At 49.1% G+C, this 19,449-nt stretch overlaps 1 protein-coding gene across 3 annotated transcripts in view; it reads left to right on the plus strand.

Annotated features, from left to right (window-relative positions):
- The window catches only part of cntfr (ciliary neurotrophic factor receptor), a 538,142-nt gene that overhangs the window by 407,668 nt on the left and 111,025 nt on the right, over positions 1 to 19,449 (plus strand). For all 3 annotated transcript variants that reach the window (XM_036936729.2, XM_090191542.1, XM_090191543.1), the window contains exons 4-5: positions 7,295 to 7,412; positions 15,293 to 15,459. In XM_036936729.2, coding sequence (XP_036792624.2) covers positions 7,295 to 7,412; positions 15,293 to 15,459 — 285 coding nt within the window. The remainder of the gene's footprint in view (positions 1 to 7,294; positions 7,413 to 15,292; positions 15,460 to 19,449) is intronic.

The following is a 19,449-nucleotide window of genomic DNA, read 5'->3' on the forward strand; positions in this document are numbered from 1 at the left end:
CAGGTGGACTTTATTTAACTAATTATGTGACTTCTGAAGGTAATTGGTTGCGCCAGATCTTATTTAGGGGCTTCATAGTAAAGGGGGTGAATACAGATGCACTCACCACTTTTTTTATTTTTTGTATTTTTGAGAACTTTTTGAAACAAGTAATTTTTTTCATTTCACTTCACCAGTTAGGACTATTTTGTGTCCGTTACATGAAATCCAAATAACAATCCATTTAAATGGCAGGTTGTAATGCAACAAAATAGGAAAAACGCCTAAAGGAATTAATACTTTTGCAAGGCACTGTACTTGTGGTGATGTGGTGTTATGGTCCTGTGGTGATGGGGTGATGTGGTGTTATGGTCCTGTGGTGATGGGGTGATGTGGTGTTATGGTCCTGTGGTGCTGTGGTGATGTGGTGTTATGGTCCTGTGGTGATGGGGTGATGTGGTGTTATGGTCCTGTGGTGATGGGGTGATGTGGTGTTATGGTCCTGTGGTGAAGGGGTGTTATGGTCCTGTGGTGATGGGGTGATGTGGTGTTATGGTCCTGTGGTGATGTGGTGATGGGGTGTTATGGTCCTGTGGTGATGTGGTGATGGGGTGTTATGGTCCTGTGGTGATGTGGTGATGGGGTGTTATGGTCCTGTGGTGATGGGGTGATGTGGTGTTATGGTCCTGTGGTGATGTGGTGATGTGGTGTTATGGTCCTGTGGTGATGGGGTAATGTGGTGTTATGGTCCTGTGGTGATGGGGTGATGTGGTGTTATGGTCCTGTGGTCCTGTGGTGATGTGGTGTTATGGTCCTGTGGTGATGGGGTGATGTGGTGTTATGGTGCTGTGGTGATGTGGTGTTATGGTCCTGTGGTGATGGGGTGATGTGGTGTTATGGTCCTGTGGTGATGTGGTAATGTGGTCCTGTGGTGATGTGGTAATGTGGTCCTGTGGTGATGTGGTGCTGGGGTGATGTGGTGTTATGGTCCTGTGGTGATGGGGTGATGTGGTGTTATGGTCCTGTGGTGATGTGGTAATGTGGTCCTCTGGTGATGTGGTGCTGGGGTGATGTGGTGCTGGGCAAATGTGGTCCTGTGGTGATGTGGTCCTGTGGTGATGTGGTGATGTGGTGTTATGGTCCTGTGGTGCTGTGGTGATGTGGTTTTATGGTCCTGTGGTGATGGGGTGATGTGGTGTTATGGTCCTGTGGTGATGTGGTAATGTGGTCCTGTGGTGATGTGGTGCTGGGGTGATGTGGTGCTGGGCAAATGTGGTCCTGTGGTGATGTGGTCCTGTGGTGATGTGGTGCTGAGGTGCTGGGGTGATGTGGTGCTGTGGTGATGTGGTCCTGTGGTCCTGTGGTGTTATGGTCCTCTGGTCCTGTGGTGATGTGGTGATGGAGTGATGTGGTGCTCGGGTGATGTGGTGCTGGGGTGAAGGGGTGCTGGGGTGATGTGGTAATGTGGTCCTGTGGTGATGTGGTGCTGGGGTGATGTGGTGCTGGGCAGATGTGGTCCTGTGGTGATGTGGTCCTGTGGTGATGTGGTGCTGGGGTGATGGGGGATGTGGTGCTGGGGTGATGTGGTGCTGGGGTTATGGGGTGATGTGGTGATGTGGTGCTGGGGTGATGGGGTGATGGGATGATGGGGTGCTGGGATGATGGGGTGATGTGGTGCTGGGATGATAGCGTGATGTGGTGCTGGGTAGATGTGGTCCTGTGGTGATGTGGTCCTGGGGGGATGTGGTGCTGGGATGATGTGGTGCTGTGGTGATGTGGTGCTGGGATGATGTGGTGCTGGGTGATGGGGTGATGTGGTCCTGTGGTGCTGTAGTGATGTGGTCCTGTGGGCCTGTGGTGATGTGGTGCTGGGATGATGTGGTGATGCGGTGATGTGGTGATGGGGTGATGTGGTGATGGGGTGATGTGGTGCTGGGGTGCTGGGGTAATGTGGTGCTTGGGTGATGGGGTGATGTGGTGCTGGGGTGATGGGGTGATGTGGTGCTGGGGTGAATGGGTGATGGGATGATGGGGTGATGTGGTGATGCGGTGATGTGGTGCTGGGGTGATGGGGTGATGTGGTGCTGGGGTGAATGGGTGATGGGATGATGGGGTGATGTGGTGTTATGGTCCTGTGGTGATGTGGTCCTGTGGTGATGTGGTGCTGAGGTGATGTGGTGCTGGGGTGATGTGGTGCTGTGGTGATGTGGTCCTGTGGTCCTGTGGTGTTATGGTCCTCTGGTCCTGTGGTGATGTGGTGATGGAGTGATGTGGTGCTCGGGTGATGTGGTGCTGGGGTGAAGGGGTGCTGGGGTGATGTGGTAATGTGGTCCTGTGGTGATGTGGTGCTGGGGTGATGTGGTGCTGGGCAGATTTGGTCCTGTGGTGATGTGGTCCTGTGGTGATGTGGTGCTGGGGTGATGGGGGATGTGGTGCTGGGGTGATGTGGTGCTGGGGTTATGGGGTGATGTGGTGATGTGGTGCTGGGGTGATGGGGTGATGGGATGATGGGGTGCTGGGATGATGGGGTGATGTGGTGCTGGGATGATAGCGTGATGTGGTGCTGGGTAGATGTGGTCCTGTGGTGATGTGGTCCTGGGGGGATGTGGTGCTGGGATGATGTGGTGCTGTGGTGATGTGGTGCTGGGATGATGTGGTGCTGGGTGATGGGGTGATGTGGTCCTGTGGTGCTGTAGTGATGTGGTCCTGTGGGCATGTGGTGATGTGGTGCTGGGATGATGTGGTGATGCGGTGATGTGGTGATGGGGTGATGTGGTGATGGGGTGATGTGGTGCTGGGGTGCTGGGGTAATGTGGTGCTTGGGTGATGGGGTGATGTGGTGCTGGGGTGATGGGGTGATGTGGTGCTGGGGTGAATGGGTGATGGGATGATGGGGTGATGTGGTGATGCGGTGATGTGGTGCTGGGGTGATGGGGTGATGTGGTGCTGGGGTGAATGGGTGATGGGATGATGGGGTGATGTGGTGTTATGGTCCTGTGGTCCTGTGGTGATGTGGTGTTATGGTCCTGTGGTGATGTGGTAATGTGGTCCTGTGGTGATGTGGTGCTGGGGTGATGTGGTGTTATGGTCCTGTGGTGATGGGGTGATGTGGTGTTATGGTCCTGTGGTGATGTGGTAATGTGGTCCTGTGGTGATGTGGTGCTGGGGTGATGTGGTGCTGGGCAAATGTGGTCCTGTGGTGATGTGGTCCTGTGGTGATGTGGTGATGTGGTGTTATGGTCCTGTGGTGATGTGGTGTTATGGTCCTGTGGTGATGGGGTGATGTGGTGTTATGGTCCTGTGGTGATGTGGTAATGTGGTCCTGTGGTGATGTGGTGCTGGGGTGATGTGGTGCTGGGGTGATGTGGTGCTGTGGTGATGTGGTCCTGTGGTCCTGTGGTGTTATGGTCCTCTGGTCCTGTGGTGATGTGGTGATGGAGTGATGTGTTGCTCGGGTGATGTGGTGCTGGGGTGAAGGGGTGCTGGGGTGATGTGGTAATGTGGTCCTGTGGTGATGTGGTGCTGGGGTGATGTGGTGCTGGGCAGATGTGGTCCTGTGGTGATGTGGTCCTGTGGTGATGTGGTGCTGGGGTGATGGGGGATGTGGTGCTGGGATGATGTGGTGCTGGGGTTATGGGGTGATGTGATGATGTGGTGCTGGGGTGATGGGGTGATGGGATGATGGGGTGCTGGGATGATGGGGTGATGTGGTGCTGGGATGATAGCGTGATGTGGTGCTGGGTAGATGTGGTCCTGTGGTGATGTGGTCCTGGGGGGATGTGGTGCTGGGATGATGTGGTGCTGTGGTGATGTGGTGCTGGGATGATGTGGTGCTGGGTGATGGGGTGATGTGGTCCTGTGGTGCTGTAGTGATGTGGTCCTGTGGGCATGTGGTGATGTGGTGCTGGGATGATGTGGTGATGCGGTGATGTGGTGATGGGGTGATGTGGTGATGGGGTGATGTGGTGCTGGGGTGCTGGGGTAATGTGGTGCTTGGGTGATGGGGTGATGTGGTGCTGGGGTGATGGGGTGATGTGGTGCTGGGGTGAATGGGTGATGGGATGATGGGGTGATGTGGTGATGCGGTGATGTGGTGCTGGGGTGATGGGGTGATGTGGTGCTGGGGTGAATGGGTGATGGGATGATGGGGTGATGTGGTGTTATGGTCCTGTGGTCCTGTGGTGATGTGGTGTTATGGTCCTGTGGTGATGTGGTAATGTGGTCCTGTGGTGATGTGGTGCTGGGGTGATGTGGTGTTATGGTCCTGTGGTGATGGGGTGATGTGGTGTTATGGTCCTGTGGTGATGTGGTAATGTGGTCCTGTGGTGATGTGGTGCTGGGGTGATGTGGTGCTGGGCAAATGTGGTCCTGTGGTGATGTGGTCCTGTGGTGATGTGGTGATGTGGTGTTATGGTCCTGTGGTGATGTGGTGTTATGGTCCTGTGGTGATGGGGTGATGTGGTGTTATGGTCCTGTGGTGATGTGGTAATGTGGTCCTGTGGTGATGTGGTGCTGGGGTGATGTGGTGCTGGGGTGATGTGGTGCTGTGGTGATGTGGTCCTGTGGTCCTGTGGTGTTATGGTCCTCTGGTCCTGTGGTGATGTGGTGATGGAGTGATGTGTTGCTCGGGTGATGTGGTGCTGGGGTGAAGGGGTGCTGGGGTGATGTGGTAATGTGGTCCTGTGGTGATGTGGTGCTGGGGTGATGTGGTGCTGGGCAGATGTGGTCCTGTGGTGATGTGGTCCTGTGGTGATGTGGTGCTGGGGTGATGGGGGATGTGGTGCTGGGATGATGTGGTGCTGGGGTTATGGGGTGATGTGATGATGTGGTGCTGGGGTGATGGGGTGATGGGATGATGGGGTGCTGGGATGATGGGGTGATGTGGTGCTGGGATGATAGCGTGATGTGGTGCTGGGGTGATGGGGTCCTGTGGTGATGTGGTCCTGGGGGGATGTGGTGCTGGGATGATGTGGTGCTGTGGTGATGTGGTGCTGGGATGATGTGGTGCTGGGTGATGGGGTGATGTGGTCCTGTGGTGCTGTAGTGATGTGGTCCTGTGGGCCTGTGGTGATGTGGTGCTGGGATGATGTGGTGATGCGGTGATGTGGTGATGGGGTGATGTGGTGATGGGGTGATGTGGTGCTGGGGTGCTGGGGTAATGTGGTGCTTGGGTGATGGGGTGATGTGGTGCTGGGGTGATGGGGTGATGTGGTGCTGGGGTGAATGGGTGATGGGATGATGGGGTGATGTGGTGATGCGGTGATGGGGTGATGTGGTGCTGGGGTGATGGGGTGATGTGGTGCTGGGGTGAATGGGTGATGGGATGATGGGGTGATGTGTTGATGCGGTGATGGGGTGATGTGGTGCTGGGGTGATGTGGTGCTGGGGTGATGGGGAATGTGGTGCTGGCATGATGGGGTGCTGGGATGATGGGGTGATGTGGTGCTGGGGTGATGGGGTGATGTGGTGCTGGGCAGATGTGGTCCTGGGGTGATGTGGTGCTGGGGTGATGTGGTGATGGGGAATGTGGTGCTGGGATGATGGGGTGCTGGGATGATGGGGTGATGTGGTGCTTGGGTGATGGGGTGATGTGGTGCTGGGCAGATGTGGTCCTGGGGTGATGTGGTGCTGGGGTGATGTGGTGATGTGGTTCTGTGGTGCTGGGGTGATGTGGTGCTGGGTGATGGGGTGATGTGGTCCTGGGTGATGGGGTGATGTGGTCCTGTGGTGATGTGGTCCTGTGGGCCTGTGGTGATGTGGTGCTGGGATGATGTGGTGATGGGGTGATGCGGTGATGTGGTGATGGGGTGATGTGGTGATGGGGTGATGTGGTGCTGGAGTGATGTGGTGATGTGGTGCTGGGATGATGGGGTGATGTGGTGCTGTGGTCCTGTGGTGATGTGGTGCTGGGGTGATGTGGTGATGTGGTGTTGTGGTGATGGGTATGTGGTGATGTGGTGCTGTGATGATGTGATCCTGTGGTGATGTGGTCCTGCGGTCCTGTGGTGATGTGGTGCTAAGGTGATGTGGTGCTGGGGTGATGTGGTGATGTGGTGATGTGGTCCTGTGGGCCTGTGGTGATGTGGTGATGGGGTGATGTGGTGATGTGGTGATGTGGTGCTAGAGTGATGTGGTGATGTGGTGCTGGGATGATGTGGTGCTGTGGTGATGGGGTGATGTGGTGATGTGGTGCTGTGATGATGTGATCCTGTGGTGATGTGGTCCTGTGGTCCTGTGGTGATGTGGTGATGGGGTGATGTGGTGCTGGAGTGATGTGGTGCTGGGGTTATGTGGTGATGTGGTCCTGTGGTGATGTGGTGATGTGGTGATGTGGTGCTGGTGTGATGTGGTGACGGGGTGCTGGGGTAATGTGGTGCTGGGGGATATGGTGCTGGGATTATGTGGTGCTGGGAGGATGTGGTGCTGGGGTGATGTGGTGATGTAGTGATGTGGTGATGTGGTCCTGTGGTGATGTGGTGATGTGGTGATGTGGTCCTGTGGTGATGTGGTGATGTGGTGATGTGGAAATGGGGTGATGTGGTGCTGGGAGGATGTGTTGCTGGGGTGATGTGGTGATGTGCTGATGTGGTGATGTGGTCCTGTGGTGATGTGGTGATGTGGTGATGTAGTGATGTGGAAATGGGGTGGTGGTGCTGGGGTGATGTGGAAATGGGGTGATATGGTGCTGGGGTGCTGGGGTAATGTGGTATTGGGGTATGTGGTGATGGGGTGATGTGGTGCTGGGATGATGTGGTGCTGGGATGATGTGGTGCTGGGGTGATATGGTGCTGGGGTGATATGGTGCTGGGGTGATATGGTGCTGGGGTGCTGGGGTATTGTGGTATTGGGGTATGTGGTGCTGGGGTGCTGGGGTGCTGGTGTGATGTGGTGATGTGGTGCTGGGTGAGGTAGTGTTGGGGTGATGGTGTGATGTGATGCTGGGGAGATATGGTGCTGGGGTGCTGGGGTGATGTGGTGATGTGGTGCTGGGATGCTGGGGTGTTGATGTCCTGTCGTGTTGTTTTTTCCCTTCCATCTTCATACCTCCCTCCCTCCCTCCCTCCCTCCCTCCCTACCTACCTACCTACCTACCTACCTACGTACCTACCTACCTACCTACCTACCTACCTACCTACCTACCTACCTACCTAGCTACCTACCTACCTACCTACCTATCTTATCTTCCCTCTCTTTTCTCTCTCTCTCCTGCTCTTTTTCTCTCTCCCTATGTCTCCATTCTCTCTTTGTATTTTCTCACCTGACAAAGAATGAAAGAAATTCACCATCTCATCTTCTGTTGTGCCTGTCTCTCCAGCTTCCCCTAGGGAACCCACGGTGATGTGTCGCTCCAACACCTATCCTAAAGGCTTCTACTGTAGCTGGCACCTTCAGCACCCCACCTCCATACCCACAGACTTCGATGTCAACGTCCAGTAAGAAGCAAAACCTTTTATTTATTTTATTTTCTCTCTGTCTCTGTGTGTCTCTGTCTCCGTGTCTCTCTGTTTCTGGGTCTCTCTGTCTTCGTGAGTCTCTCTCTGTTTCGCTGTGCCTCTGTCTCTCTGTCTCTGTGTCTCTCTGTCTCTGTGTCTCTCTGTCCTCTGTGTGTCTGTCACGTTCGCTATCCTCAAACTCCCTGTCATAAATCAACCAAGACGCAGCGTGCATGTAGTTCCACATCTTTTAATGAAAGTGAAACCGAAACAACCAGAAAACAAACAGGTAAACAGCAAAGGACGTGACGTAACCGAGGTGCACACAAACACACACGGAAAAAGAATTACCCACAAAACACAGGTGGGAAAAGGCTACCTAATCAGCTGTCCCTATGGTTCTAAATCAGCTGTCCCTGATTGAGAACCATACCAGGCCAAGACATAGAAATACAAAACATAGAAAAAAGGACAGAAGGGCGCCTCTGGACTGAGGGGCGCCTCTGGACTGAAGGGCGCCTCTGGACTGAGGGGCGCCTCTGGACTGAGGGGCGCCTCTGGCTCTGGCAGCTCCGGACAGGAGGGAGGCTCTGGCAACTCCGGACAGGAAGGTGGGTCTGGCAGCTCCGGACAGACGGGCGGCTCTGGCAGCTCCGGACAGGAAGGCGGCTCTGGCAACTCCGGACAGGAGGGAGGCTCTGGCAACTCCGGACAGGAGGGCGGCTCTGGCAACTCCGGACAGGAAGGAGGCTCTGGCAGCTCCGGAGAGGAGGGCGGCTCTGGCACCTCCGAACAGGAGGGCGGCTCTGGCAACTCCGGACAGGAGTGCGGCTCTGGCAACTCCCGACAGGAGGGCGGCTCTGGCAACTCCGGACAGGAGGGTGGCTCTGGCAACTCCAGACAGGAGGGAGGCTCTGGCATCTCCGGAGAGGAGGGCGACTCTGGCACTTCCGAACAAGAGGGCGGCTCTGGCAACTCCGGACAGGAGGGCGGCTCTGGCAACTCCGGACAGGAGGGCGGTTCTGGCAGTTCCGGACAGGAGGGAGACTTGGTTCTGGGAGCAGGCTTGCCAGGCTTCGGAGACATACTTGCGGCCTCTTCCGTGGCCGAGGCACAGGATACACAGGGCCGTGGAAGCGCACTGGCGGTCTCGACCGCATAGCTGCTCCCCCCATTCTGGCTGGATGCCAGCTTCCACCCGGCAAATGCGGGACGCTGGCACTGAGCACACCGGCCTGTGAATACTAGGCCGAGACACAGTGCACATCACCCCATAGCACGGGGCCTGACTTGTCACCTGCTCCCCCCGGTAAGCACGGGGAGCGGGTTCAGGTCTCCAACCTGACTCCGCCACACTCCCCATGTTCCTCCCCCCAAAAATGTTTTGGGGCTGCCTCTCGGGCTTCAGTGACCGGGTCTTCAGTGACCGGGTCAGTGACCGGGTCCAACTCCTCCTCCAGGTTGGCGTACGCTGCTTGGTCTTCTTGTGGTGGGTAATTCTGTCACGCTCGCTATCCTCACACTCCCTGTCATAAATCAACCAATGACATGTAGTTCCACATCTTTTAATGAAAGTGAAACCGAAACAACCAAATTACAAACAGGTAAACATCAAAGACTGTGACGCAACCGAGGTGCACACAAACACACACGGAAAAATAATTACCCACAAAACACAGGTGGGAAAAGGTTACCTAAGTATGGTTCTCAATCAGAGACAATGATAGACAGCTGTCCCTGATTGAGAACCACACCCGGCCAAACACAAAGAAATAACAAAAACATAGAAAAAATGTCCCCCTAGTCACACCCTGGCCTAACCAAAATAGAGAATAAAAAGCCTCTCTATGGCCAGGGTGTGACAGTGTCTCTATCTCACTGTGTTTCTTTGTGTCTCTGTGCCTCTCTGTCTCTGTGTTTCTCTGTGTCTCTCTGTGTCTCTCTGTGTCCCTCTGTGTCTCTCTGTGTCTCTCTGTGTTCTATGTCAGGTGGGTCATCAGAAAGATACGGAGAGAGAGATACGGAGAGAGAGAGAGAGAGAGAGAGAGAGAGAGAGAGAGAGAGAGAGAGAGAGAGAGAAGGGAGAGAGAGATAGATAGAGAAAGAGATGTGGAGCTGTAAACCTGAACCTTTTCTTCTGTCTCTGTGTCAATTGATACATAGATAAGAGAGAGAGGTCTTAGAATCAACTATTAAAGACTACCAGAACCTGCATGCAGAATATCCTCAGTGTACAAAGTAAAACACCAAATAATGCATGCAGAACAGAATTAGGTTGATTCCCACTAATTATCAAAATGAAAAGGGCAACCAGTGAAGAACAAACACCATTTCAAATACAACCCAAATTGATGTTTATTTATTTTCCCTTTTGTACTATTTGCACATCATTACAACACTGTATACAGATATGACATTTGACATGACTTTATTATTTTGGAACTTTTGTGAGTGTAATGTTGCTGTTAATTTGTATTGTTTATTTCACTTTTGTTTATTTTCTCCTTCACGAGAGAGAGAGAGAGAGAGAGAGAGAGAGAGAGACACTGATTGGGAGAGTTTAGAGAGAGGTCTGTCTGTCTCTCACATAGAGAGGAGAGTCTAGAGAGTTATGTCTGTCTCTGTCTGTCTTTCACAGAGAGGGGAGAGTCTAGAGAGAGGTCTGTCTCTGTCTGTCTTTCACAGAGAGGGGAGAGTCTAGAGAGAGGTCTGTCTGTCTGTCTCTCACAGAGAGGGGAGAGTCTAGAGAGAGGTCTGTCTGTCTGTCTCTCACAGAGAGAGAAGAGTCTAGAGAGAGGTCTGTCTGTCTGTCTCTCACAGAGAGAGGAGAGTCTAGAGAGAGGTCTGTCTGTATGTCTCTCACAGAGAGAGAAGAGTCTAGAGAGAGGTCTGTCTGTCTCTCACAGAGAGGAGAGAGTCTAGAGAGAGGTCTGTCTGTATGTCTCTCACAGAGAGGGGAGAGTCTAGAGAGAGGTCTGTCTGTTTGTCTCTCACAGAGAGAGAAGAGTCTAGAGAGAGGTCTGTCTGTCTCACAGAGAGGGGATAGTCTAGAGAGAGGTCTGTCTGTATGTCTCTCACAGAGAGAGAAGAGTCTAGAGAGAGGTCTGTCTGTATGTCTCTCACAGAGAGGGGAGAGTCTAGAGAGAGGTCTGTCTGTTTGTCTCTCACAGAGAGAGAAGAGTCTAGAGAGAGGTCTGTCTGTCTCACAGAGGGGGGAGAGTCTAGAGAGAGGTCTATCTGTCTCTCAGAGAGAGTCGGAGAGTCTAGAGAGAGGTCTGTCTGTCTCTCACAGAGAGAGAAGAGTCTAGAGAGAGGTCTGCCTGTATGTCTGTCTGTCTGAGTGTTGGGACTAAGAGGCCACTTCACCATGCCTCAGAGGACTCACTGAGGACACACTGGGTATCTCTGTCACATCCTCTGTTGTTTTCTCTCTCTCAGTGTCTTTCCCTCGCTCTATCTCTCGATCTCTCCTTCTCTCTCTCTCTCTTTCTCAGTTTTTCTCTCGCTCAGTCTCCTTCCCTCTCTCTCAGAGGCATCTAAGGGCACAGGGTAGCTCTGTCAATCAATCTCTCTCATTCTCTCTTCTTCTTTCTCGCTCAGCTCTCTCTCTACTCTCACTCTACCCTATTGCCTTCAATGCAGGGTCTGATGTGGGGGATCAGGGAAGGAGAGGGGGAGGAAACCATATTTCCTCTCTGTCCCTAGCAGGTGGTCTCCTAGCAACCTCATTAATGTTGTACAGCCAATATATCTCATTTGCATAATACTTTACAGAACCACTAGGCCCTCTGAACCCTGTTGTTGTCTGAAATGGTAACTCTCCATGGACCATCATTCACACCCTGATCCTTATTAAAACTTTGTCGGGATCGGTGTCCCCGTCCACTGGACAGCTGAGCTAACGTAGGCTAATGGGATTAGCATGAGTTTGTAAGTAACAAGAACATTTCCTAGGACATAAACATATCTGATGGTGGCAGAAAGCTTAAATTATTGTTAATCTAACTGTGCTGTCCAATTTACAGAAGCTATTAGAGTGAAAGAATAAGGTGCTATTGTTTGAGGAGAGTGCACAACTGTGAACATAAAAAGTTATTAAATAACAAATGAGGCACATTTGGGCAGTATTGAAATAAATAGTTTCATTGGATCAGTCTAAAATGTTGCGCGTACACTGCTGCCACAGAACACCCTGATCCTGATTAACCCTCAGTAGAGAGAACACCCTGATTCTGATTAACCCTCAGAACACCCTGATCCTGATTAACCCCCAGTAGAGAGAACACCCTGATCCTGATTAACCCCCAGTATAGAGAACACCCTGATCCTGATGAACCCCCAGTAGAGAGAACACCCTGATCCTGATTAACCCCCAGTATAGAGAACACCCTGATCCTGATGAACCCAGAGTAGAGAGAACACCCTGATCCTGATTAACCCCCAGTATAAAGAACACCCTGATCCTGATTAACCCCCAGTATAGAGAACACCCTGATCCTGATTAACACTCAGAACACCCTGATCCTGATTAACACTCAGAACACCCTGATCCTGATTAACCCTCAGTATAGAGAACACCCTGATCCTGATGAACCCCCAGTAGAGAGAACACCCTGATCCTGATTAACCCCCAGTATAGAGAACACCCTGATCATGATGAACCCCCAGTAGAGAGAACACCCTGATCCTGATTAACACTCAGAACACCCTGATCCTGATTAACCCTCAGTAGAGAGAACACCCTGATCCTGATTAACCCTCAGTAGAGAGAAACCCCTGATCCTGATTAACCCCCAGTAGAGAGAACACCCTGATCCTGATTAACCCCCAGGATAGAGAACACCCTGATCCTGATGAACCCCCAGTAGAGAGAACACCCTGATCCTGATTAACCCCCAGTATAGAGAACACCCTGATCCTGATGAACCCAGAGTAGAGAGAACACCCTGATCCTGATTAACCCCCAGTATAAAGAACACCTTGATCCTGATTAACCCCCAGTATAGAGAACACCCTGATCCTGATGAACCCCCAGTAGAGAGAACACCCTGATCCTGATTAACACTCAGAACACCCTGATCCTGTTTAACCCTCAGTAGAGAGAACACCCTGATCCTGATTAACCCTCAGTAGAGAGAAAACCCTGATCCTGATTAACCCTCAGTAGAGAGAACACCCTGATCCTGATTAACCCTCAGTAAAGAGAACATCCTGATCCTGATTAACCCCCAGTAGAGAGAACACCCTGATCCTGATTAACCCCCAGTATAGAGAACACCCTGATCCTGATGAACCCAGAGTAGAGAGAACACCCTGATCCTGATGAACCCCCAGTAGAGAGAACACCCTGATCCTGATTAACACTCAGAACACCCTGATCCTGTTTAACCCTCAGTAGAGAGAACACCCTGATCCTGATTAACCCTCAGTAGAGAGAAAACCCTGATCCTGATTAACCCTCAGTAGTGAGAACACCCTGATCCTGATTAACCCTCAGTAAAGAGAACATCCTGATCCTGATTAACCCCCAGTAGAGAGAACACCCTGATCCTGATTAACCCCCAGTATAGAGAACACCCTGATCCTGATGAACCCAGAGTAGAGAGAACACCCTGATCCTGATTAACCCCCAGTATAAAGAACACCCTGATCCTGATTAACCCCCAGTATAGAGAACACCCTGATCCTGATTAACACTCAGAACACCCTGATCCTGATTAACACTCAGAACACCCTGATCCTGATTAACCCTCAGTATAAAGAACACCCTGATCCTGATGAACCCCCAGTAGAGAGAACACCCTGATCCTGATTAACCCCCAGTATAGAGAACACCCTGATCATGATGAACCCCCAGTAGAGAGAACACCCTGATCCTGATTAACACTCAGAACACCCTGATCCTGATTAACCCTCAGTAGAGAGAACACCCTGATCCTGATTAACCCTCAGTAGAGAGAAACCCCTGATCCTGATTAACCCCCAGTAGAGAGAACACCCTGATCCTGATTAACCCCCAGGATAGAGAACACCCTGATCCTGATGAACCCCCAGTAGAGAGAACACCCTGATCCTGATTAACCCCCAGTATAGAGAACACCCTGATCCTGATGAACCCCCAGTAGAGAGAACACCCTGATCCTGATTAACACTCAGAACACCCTGATCCTGTTTAACCCTCAGTAGAGAGAACACCCTGATCCTGATTAACCCTCAGTAGAGAGAAAACCCTGATCCTGATTAACCCTCAGTAGAGAGAACACCCTGATCCTAATTAACCCTCAGTAAAGAGAACATCCTGATCCTGATTAACCCCCAGTAGAGAGAACACCCTGATCCTGATTAACCCCTAGTATAGAGAACACCCTTATCCTGATTAACCCTCAGTAGAGAGAACACTCTGATCCTGATTAACCCTCAGTAGAGAGAACACCCTGATCCTGATTAACCCTCAGTAGAGAGTACATCCTGATCCTGATTAACCTTTGTTACCATCCACACTACAACGACCTCCAATTGACCTGCTTTACCCACTGACTTCCAGGCCTCTGGTCAGAGGTATTGTGCTGTAAAGGAAATAGAGATCCATGTGTGACAAACTGTGGTCCTGATAACATCCTGGTCCGCTGGTCATTAGATAATTACACCAACATCACCACTGGATTTTAATTCAGAAAATGTCAGATCAATTCATTATAGAATCACAACATCAGTCTTAGTTCCTATTGGCCCAGTGGCAGTGGGGAGGAGCCACTGAACTTCAATTCTAAATGCTCACACACAGAGATAAACGTCATCTCCTTGATAAGAGGGAAGTTAGAATCTAGCTTTAGCATAAAGATAATTGAGCTCCTTCTAGCATAGTAAGAGGAAGTTAGCATTTAGATGGTATTCTAGCCAGAGGGAGCTGATAAGAGGAGATAGAGAGGAGAAGGCCCCGCTGTTCCCAGACCAGATGATACCCCTGGGGATGGCCGGGGGCAATCCTCACCCTCCGGCCCCCTAACCAGCCTGGAGCACCCGGAATCTCACCATCCTGTCAGCTAGAACCTACCAATGATGTTGATGCTGTTTGTGGAACTTGGCTCATGGAAACTTGCTGGTCTTTAAAAATACTCTGAAATGTAGATGTTATTTTTAAATGTCCCTGTCTCGGTCTTTCACTGCCTAACATTGTCCCCCCACGTCGTTCTCTCTCTCTTTTCCTCTCTAACTCACCTTCCTTCCCTGTCGCTCTCTCTCTCTCTCTCTCTCTCTCTCTCTCTCTCTCACTCCCTATCATTCTCTCTCCTCTCCTCTCTCCTCTCTCTCCCCCTCTCCCTCTCTCTCTCTCACTCCCTATCATTCTCTCTCCTCTCCTCTCCTCTCTCTCTCTCTCTCTCTCTCTCTCTCTCTCTCTCTCACTCCCTATCATTCTCTCTCCTCTCTCTCTCTCTCTCCCCTCTCTCTCCCCCTCTCCCTCTCTCTCTCTCACTCTCTTTATTATTCTCTCTCCTCTCCTCTCCTCTCCTCTCCTCTCTCTCTCTCTCTCTCTCTATCTCTCTCTCTCTCTCTCTCTCTCTCTCTCTCACTCCCTATCATTCTCTCTCCTCTCCTCTCTCTCTCCTCTCTCTCCCCCTCTCCCTCTCTCTCTCTCTCTCTCTCACTCCCTATCATTCTCTCTCCTCTCCTCTCTCTCCTCTCTCTCTCTCCCTCTCTCTCTCTCTCTCTCTCTCTCTCTCTCTCTCTCTCTCACTCCCTATCATTCTCTCTCCTCTCCTCTCTCTCTCCTCTCTCTCTCTCTCTCCTCTCTCTATTATCTCTCTCTCTCTCTCTCTCTCTATCTCTCTCTCTCTCTCTCTCTCTCTCTCTCTCTCTCCTCTCCTCTCCTCTCCTCTCAGACACAACCAGAAGTCCCTAGAAGCAACGAGGGATGCGGTCCATAAGAACCGCTGTCACGTTAAGTTCCTTGAGGTGTTCAGTAGCTACCCCTACAGAGTCAACGTCACTGCCCTCAACGCCCTCGGAAGTGCCTCCACTGCCATCACCTTCGAAGAGTTCAACATAGGTACTCTCATCTTCATCATCTTCCTCCCCATCCTCCTCCTCATCACGTTTATTAGTTATTAACTAGAACACTGTAGAAGGTTGCTTTTATTTTGGAGGATGAAATGAGTCCTGTGCTGGCTGAACAGCTCTCGCTCATATCCTCCCTGTGTGTGTGTGTGTGTGTGTGTGTGTGTGTGTGTGTGTGTGTGTGTGTGTGTGTGTGTGTGTGTGTGTGTGTGTGTGTGTGTGTGTGTGTGTGTGTGTGTGTGTGTGTGTGTGTGTGTGTGTGTGTGTGTGTGTGTGTGTGTGTGTGTGTGTGTGTGTGTGTGTGTGTGTGTGTGTGTGAGTGACTGACTGTATGGGGGAACATCTCTCCCTCCCATCCTCCCTAGCTGACTGTATCAACCTTGACATCACACAAGTCATTGGGTCGTTAGATTGTATAGCTGACTCAACAATCTGAAGGCACCTGGAGGACGAACTGATTTGAACTCGTTAGGACAGCAGGAACTCATTACAACAGACAGCAGGTACTCATTATAACACACAGCAGGAACTCATTATAACAGACAGCAGAAACTCATTATAACAGATAGCAGAAACTCATTATAACAGACAGCAGGAACTCATTATAACAGACAGCAGGAACTCATTACAACAGATAGCAGAAACTCATTATAACAGACAGCAGGAACTCATCATAACAGATAGCAGGAACTCATTATAACAGACAGCAGGAACTCGTTACAACAGATAGCAGGAACTCATCATAACAGATAGCAGGAACTCATTATAACAGACAGCAGGAACTCATCATAACAGATAGCAGGAACTCATTATAACAGACAGCAGGAACTCGTTACAACAGACAGCAGGAACTCATTATAACAGACAGCAGGAACTCATTACAACAGATAGCAGAAACTCATTATAACAGACAGCAGGAACTCATTACAACAGACAGCAGGAACTCATTATAACGGACAGCAGGAACTCATTACAACAGATAGCAGAAACTCATTATAACAGACAGCAGGAACTCATTATAACAGACAGCAGGAACTCATTACAACAGATAGCAGAAACTCATTATAACAGACAGCAGAAACTCATTACAACAGACAGCAGGAACTCATTACAACAGACAACAGGAACTCATTATAACAGATAGCAGGAACTCGTTACAACAGACAGCAGGAACTCATTAGAACAGATAGCAGAAACTCATTATAACAGATAGCAGAAACTCATTATAACACACAGCAGAAACTCATTATAACAGACAGCAGGAACTCATTATAACAGACAGCAGGAACTCATTACAACAGATAGCAGAAACTCATTATAACAGACAGCAGGAACTCATCATAACAGATTGCAGGAACTCATTATAACAGACAGCAGGAACTCGTTACAACAGATAGCAGGAACTCATCATAACAGATAGCAGGAACTCATTATAACAGACAGCAGGAACTCATCATAACAGATAGCAGGAACTCATTATAACAGACAGCAGGAACTCGTTACAACAGATAGCAGGAACTCGTTACAACAGATAGCAGAAACTCATTATAACAGACAGCAGAAACTCATTATAACACACAGCAGAAACTCATTATAACAGACAGCAGGAACTCATTATAACGGACAGCAGGAACTCATTACAACAGATAGCAGAAACTCATTATAACAGACAGCAGGAACTCATTATAACAGACAGCAGGAACTCATTACAACAGATAGCAGAAACTCATTATAACAGACAGCAGAAACTCATTACAACAGACAGCAGGAACTCATTACAACAGACAACAGGAACTCATTATAACAGATAGCAGGAACTCGTTACAACAGACAGCAGGAACTCATTAGAACAGATAGCAGAAACTCATTATAACAGATAGCAGAAACTCATTATAACACACAGCAGAAACTCATTATAACAGACAGCAAGAACTCATTATAACGGACAGCAGGAACTCATTACAACAGATAGCAGAAACTCATTAGAACAGATAGCAGAAACTCATTATAACAGACAGCAGGAACTCATTACAACAGACAGCAGGAACTCATTACAACAGACAGCAGGAACTCATCATAACAGATAGCAGGAACTCATTATAACAGACAGCAGGAACTCGTTACAAGAGACAGCAGAAACTCATTATAACAGACAGCAGAAACTCATTATAACAGACAGCAGAAACTCATTATAACAGACAGCAGAAACTCATTACAACAGACAGCAGGAACTCATCATAACAGATAGCAGGAACTCATTATAACAGACAGCAGGAACTCATTACAACAGACAGCAGGAACTCATCATAACAGATAGCAGGAACTCATTATAACAGACAGCAGGAACTCGTTACAACAGATAGCAGAAACTCATTATAACAGACAGCAGGAACTCATTATAACAGATAGCAGAAACTCATTATAACAGACAGCAGAAACTCATTATAACAGACAGCAGAAATCATCAGGAACACCTTCCTCATACTGACTATACAAATCATTAGGAACACCTTCCATGATACCGACTATACAAATCATCAGTTTACCCTGATTAACTTTTTAGTCATACCCCAGTTTACCCTGATTAACTCTTTAGTCATATCCCAGTTTACCCTGATTAACTCTTTAGTCATATCACAGTTTACCCTGATTAACTCTTTAGTCATATCACAGTTTACCCTGATTAAATATTTAGTCATATCCCAGTTTACCCTGATTAACTCTTTAGTCATATCCCAGTTTACCCTGATTAACTCTTTAGTCATATCCCAGTTTACCCTGATTAACTCTTTAGTCATATCACAGTTTACCCTGATTAACTCTTTAGTCATATCACAGTTTACCCTGATTAACTCTTTAGTCATATCCCAGTTTACCCTGATTAACTCTTTAGTCATATCCCAGTTTACCCTGATTAACTCTTTAGTCATATCCCAGTTTACCCTGATTAACTCTTTAGTCATATCCCAGTTTACCCTGATTAACTCTTTAGTCATATCACAGTTTACCCTGCTTAACTCTTTAGTCATACCCTAGTTTACCCTGATTAACTCTTTAGTCACATCCTAGTTTACCCTGATTAACTCTTTAGTCATATCCTAGTTTACCCTGATTAACTCTTTAGTCATACCACAGTTTACCCTGATTAACTCTTTAGTCATACCACAGTTTGCCCTGATTAACTCTTTAGTCATACCCCAGTTTACCCTGATTAACTCTTTAGTCATATCCTAGTTTACCCTGATTAACTCTTTAGTCATACCCCAGTTTACCCTGATTAACTCTTTAGTCATACCACAGTTTACCTTTTTGCTTATCGTTTTGCCTACACCTAGTGACGTGCTTTTTAAATTATATGAACAAAAAATATTCAATTTCATTTGGAACGGCAAGCCAGACAAAATTAGAGAGCGTATTTATTTAACAAATATGAATTCGGAGGGCAGAAATGATTTAAATATTAAGGATTTAGACCTCTCACTAAAGGCAACAGTCATACAAAAGTTATACTTAAATCGGTAGGAATGTCTCATCCTATGTTCAAGAATGGCCTTTTTCCCTTTATCTTCTTGCTCCTACCTGAGACGCAGACGTCTCATCTAGACACCTGGAAATGCAAATGCGCTACGCTAAATGCTAAATGCTAAAACGTTAAAACTCAAACGTTCATTAAAACACACATGCAGGGTATTGAATTAAAGCTACACTCGTTGTGAATCTAGCCAACAAGTCAGATTTTTAAAATGCTTTTCGGTGAAAGCATGAGAAGCTATTATCTGATAGCATGCAACACCCCAATATACCTGAAGGGGACGTAAACAAAAGAATTAGCGTAGCCAGCGCTACACAAAACGCAGAAATAAATTATAAAACATTCATTACCTTTGATGATATTCTTTGTTGGCACTCCTATATGTTCCATAAACATCACAATTGGGTCTTTTTCCCGATTAAATCCGTCCATGTATGCCCAAAATATCCA

The sequence above is a fragment of the Oncorhynchus mykiss genome, chromosome 12 (genome assembly GCF_057628025.1).
Source record: "Oncorhynchus mykiss isolate SJ-2025 chromosome 12, ASM5762802v1, whole genome shotgun sequence".
Classification (NCBI taxonomy): Eukaryota; Metazoa; Chordata; class Actinopteri; order Salmoniformes; family Salmonidae; genus Oncorhynchus; species Oncorhynchus mykiss.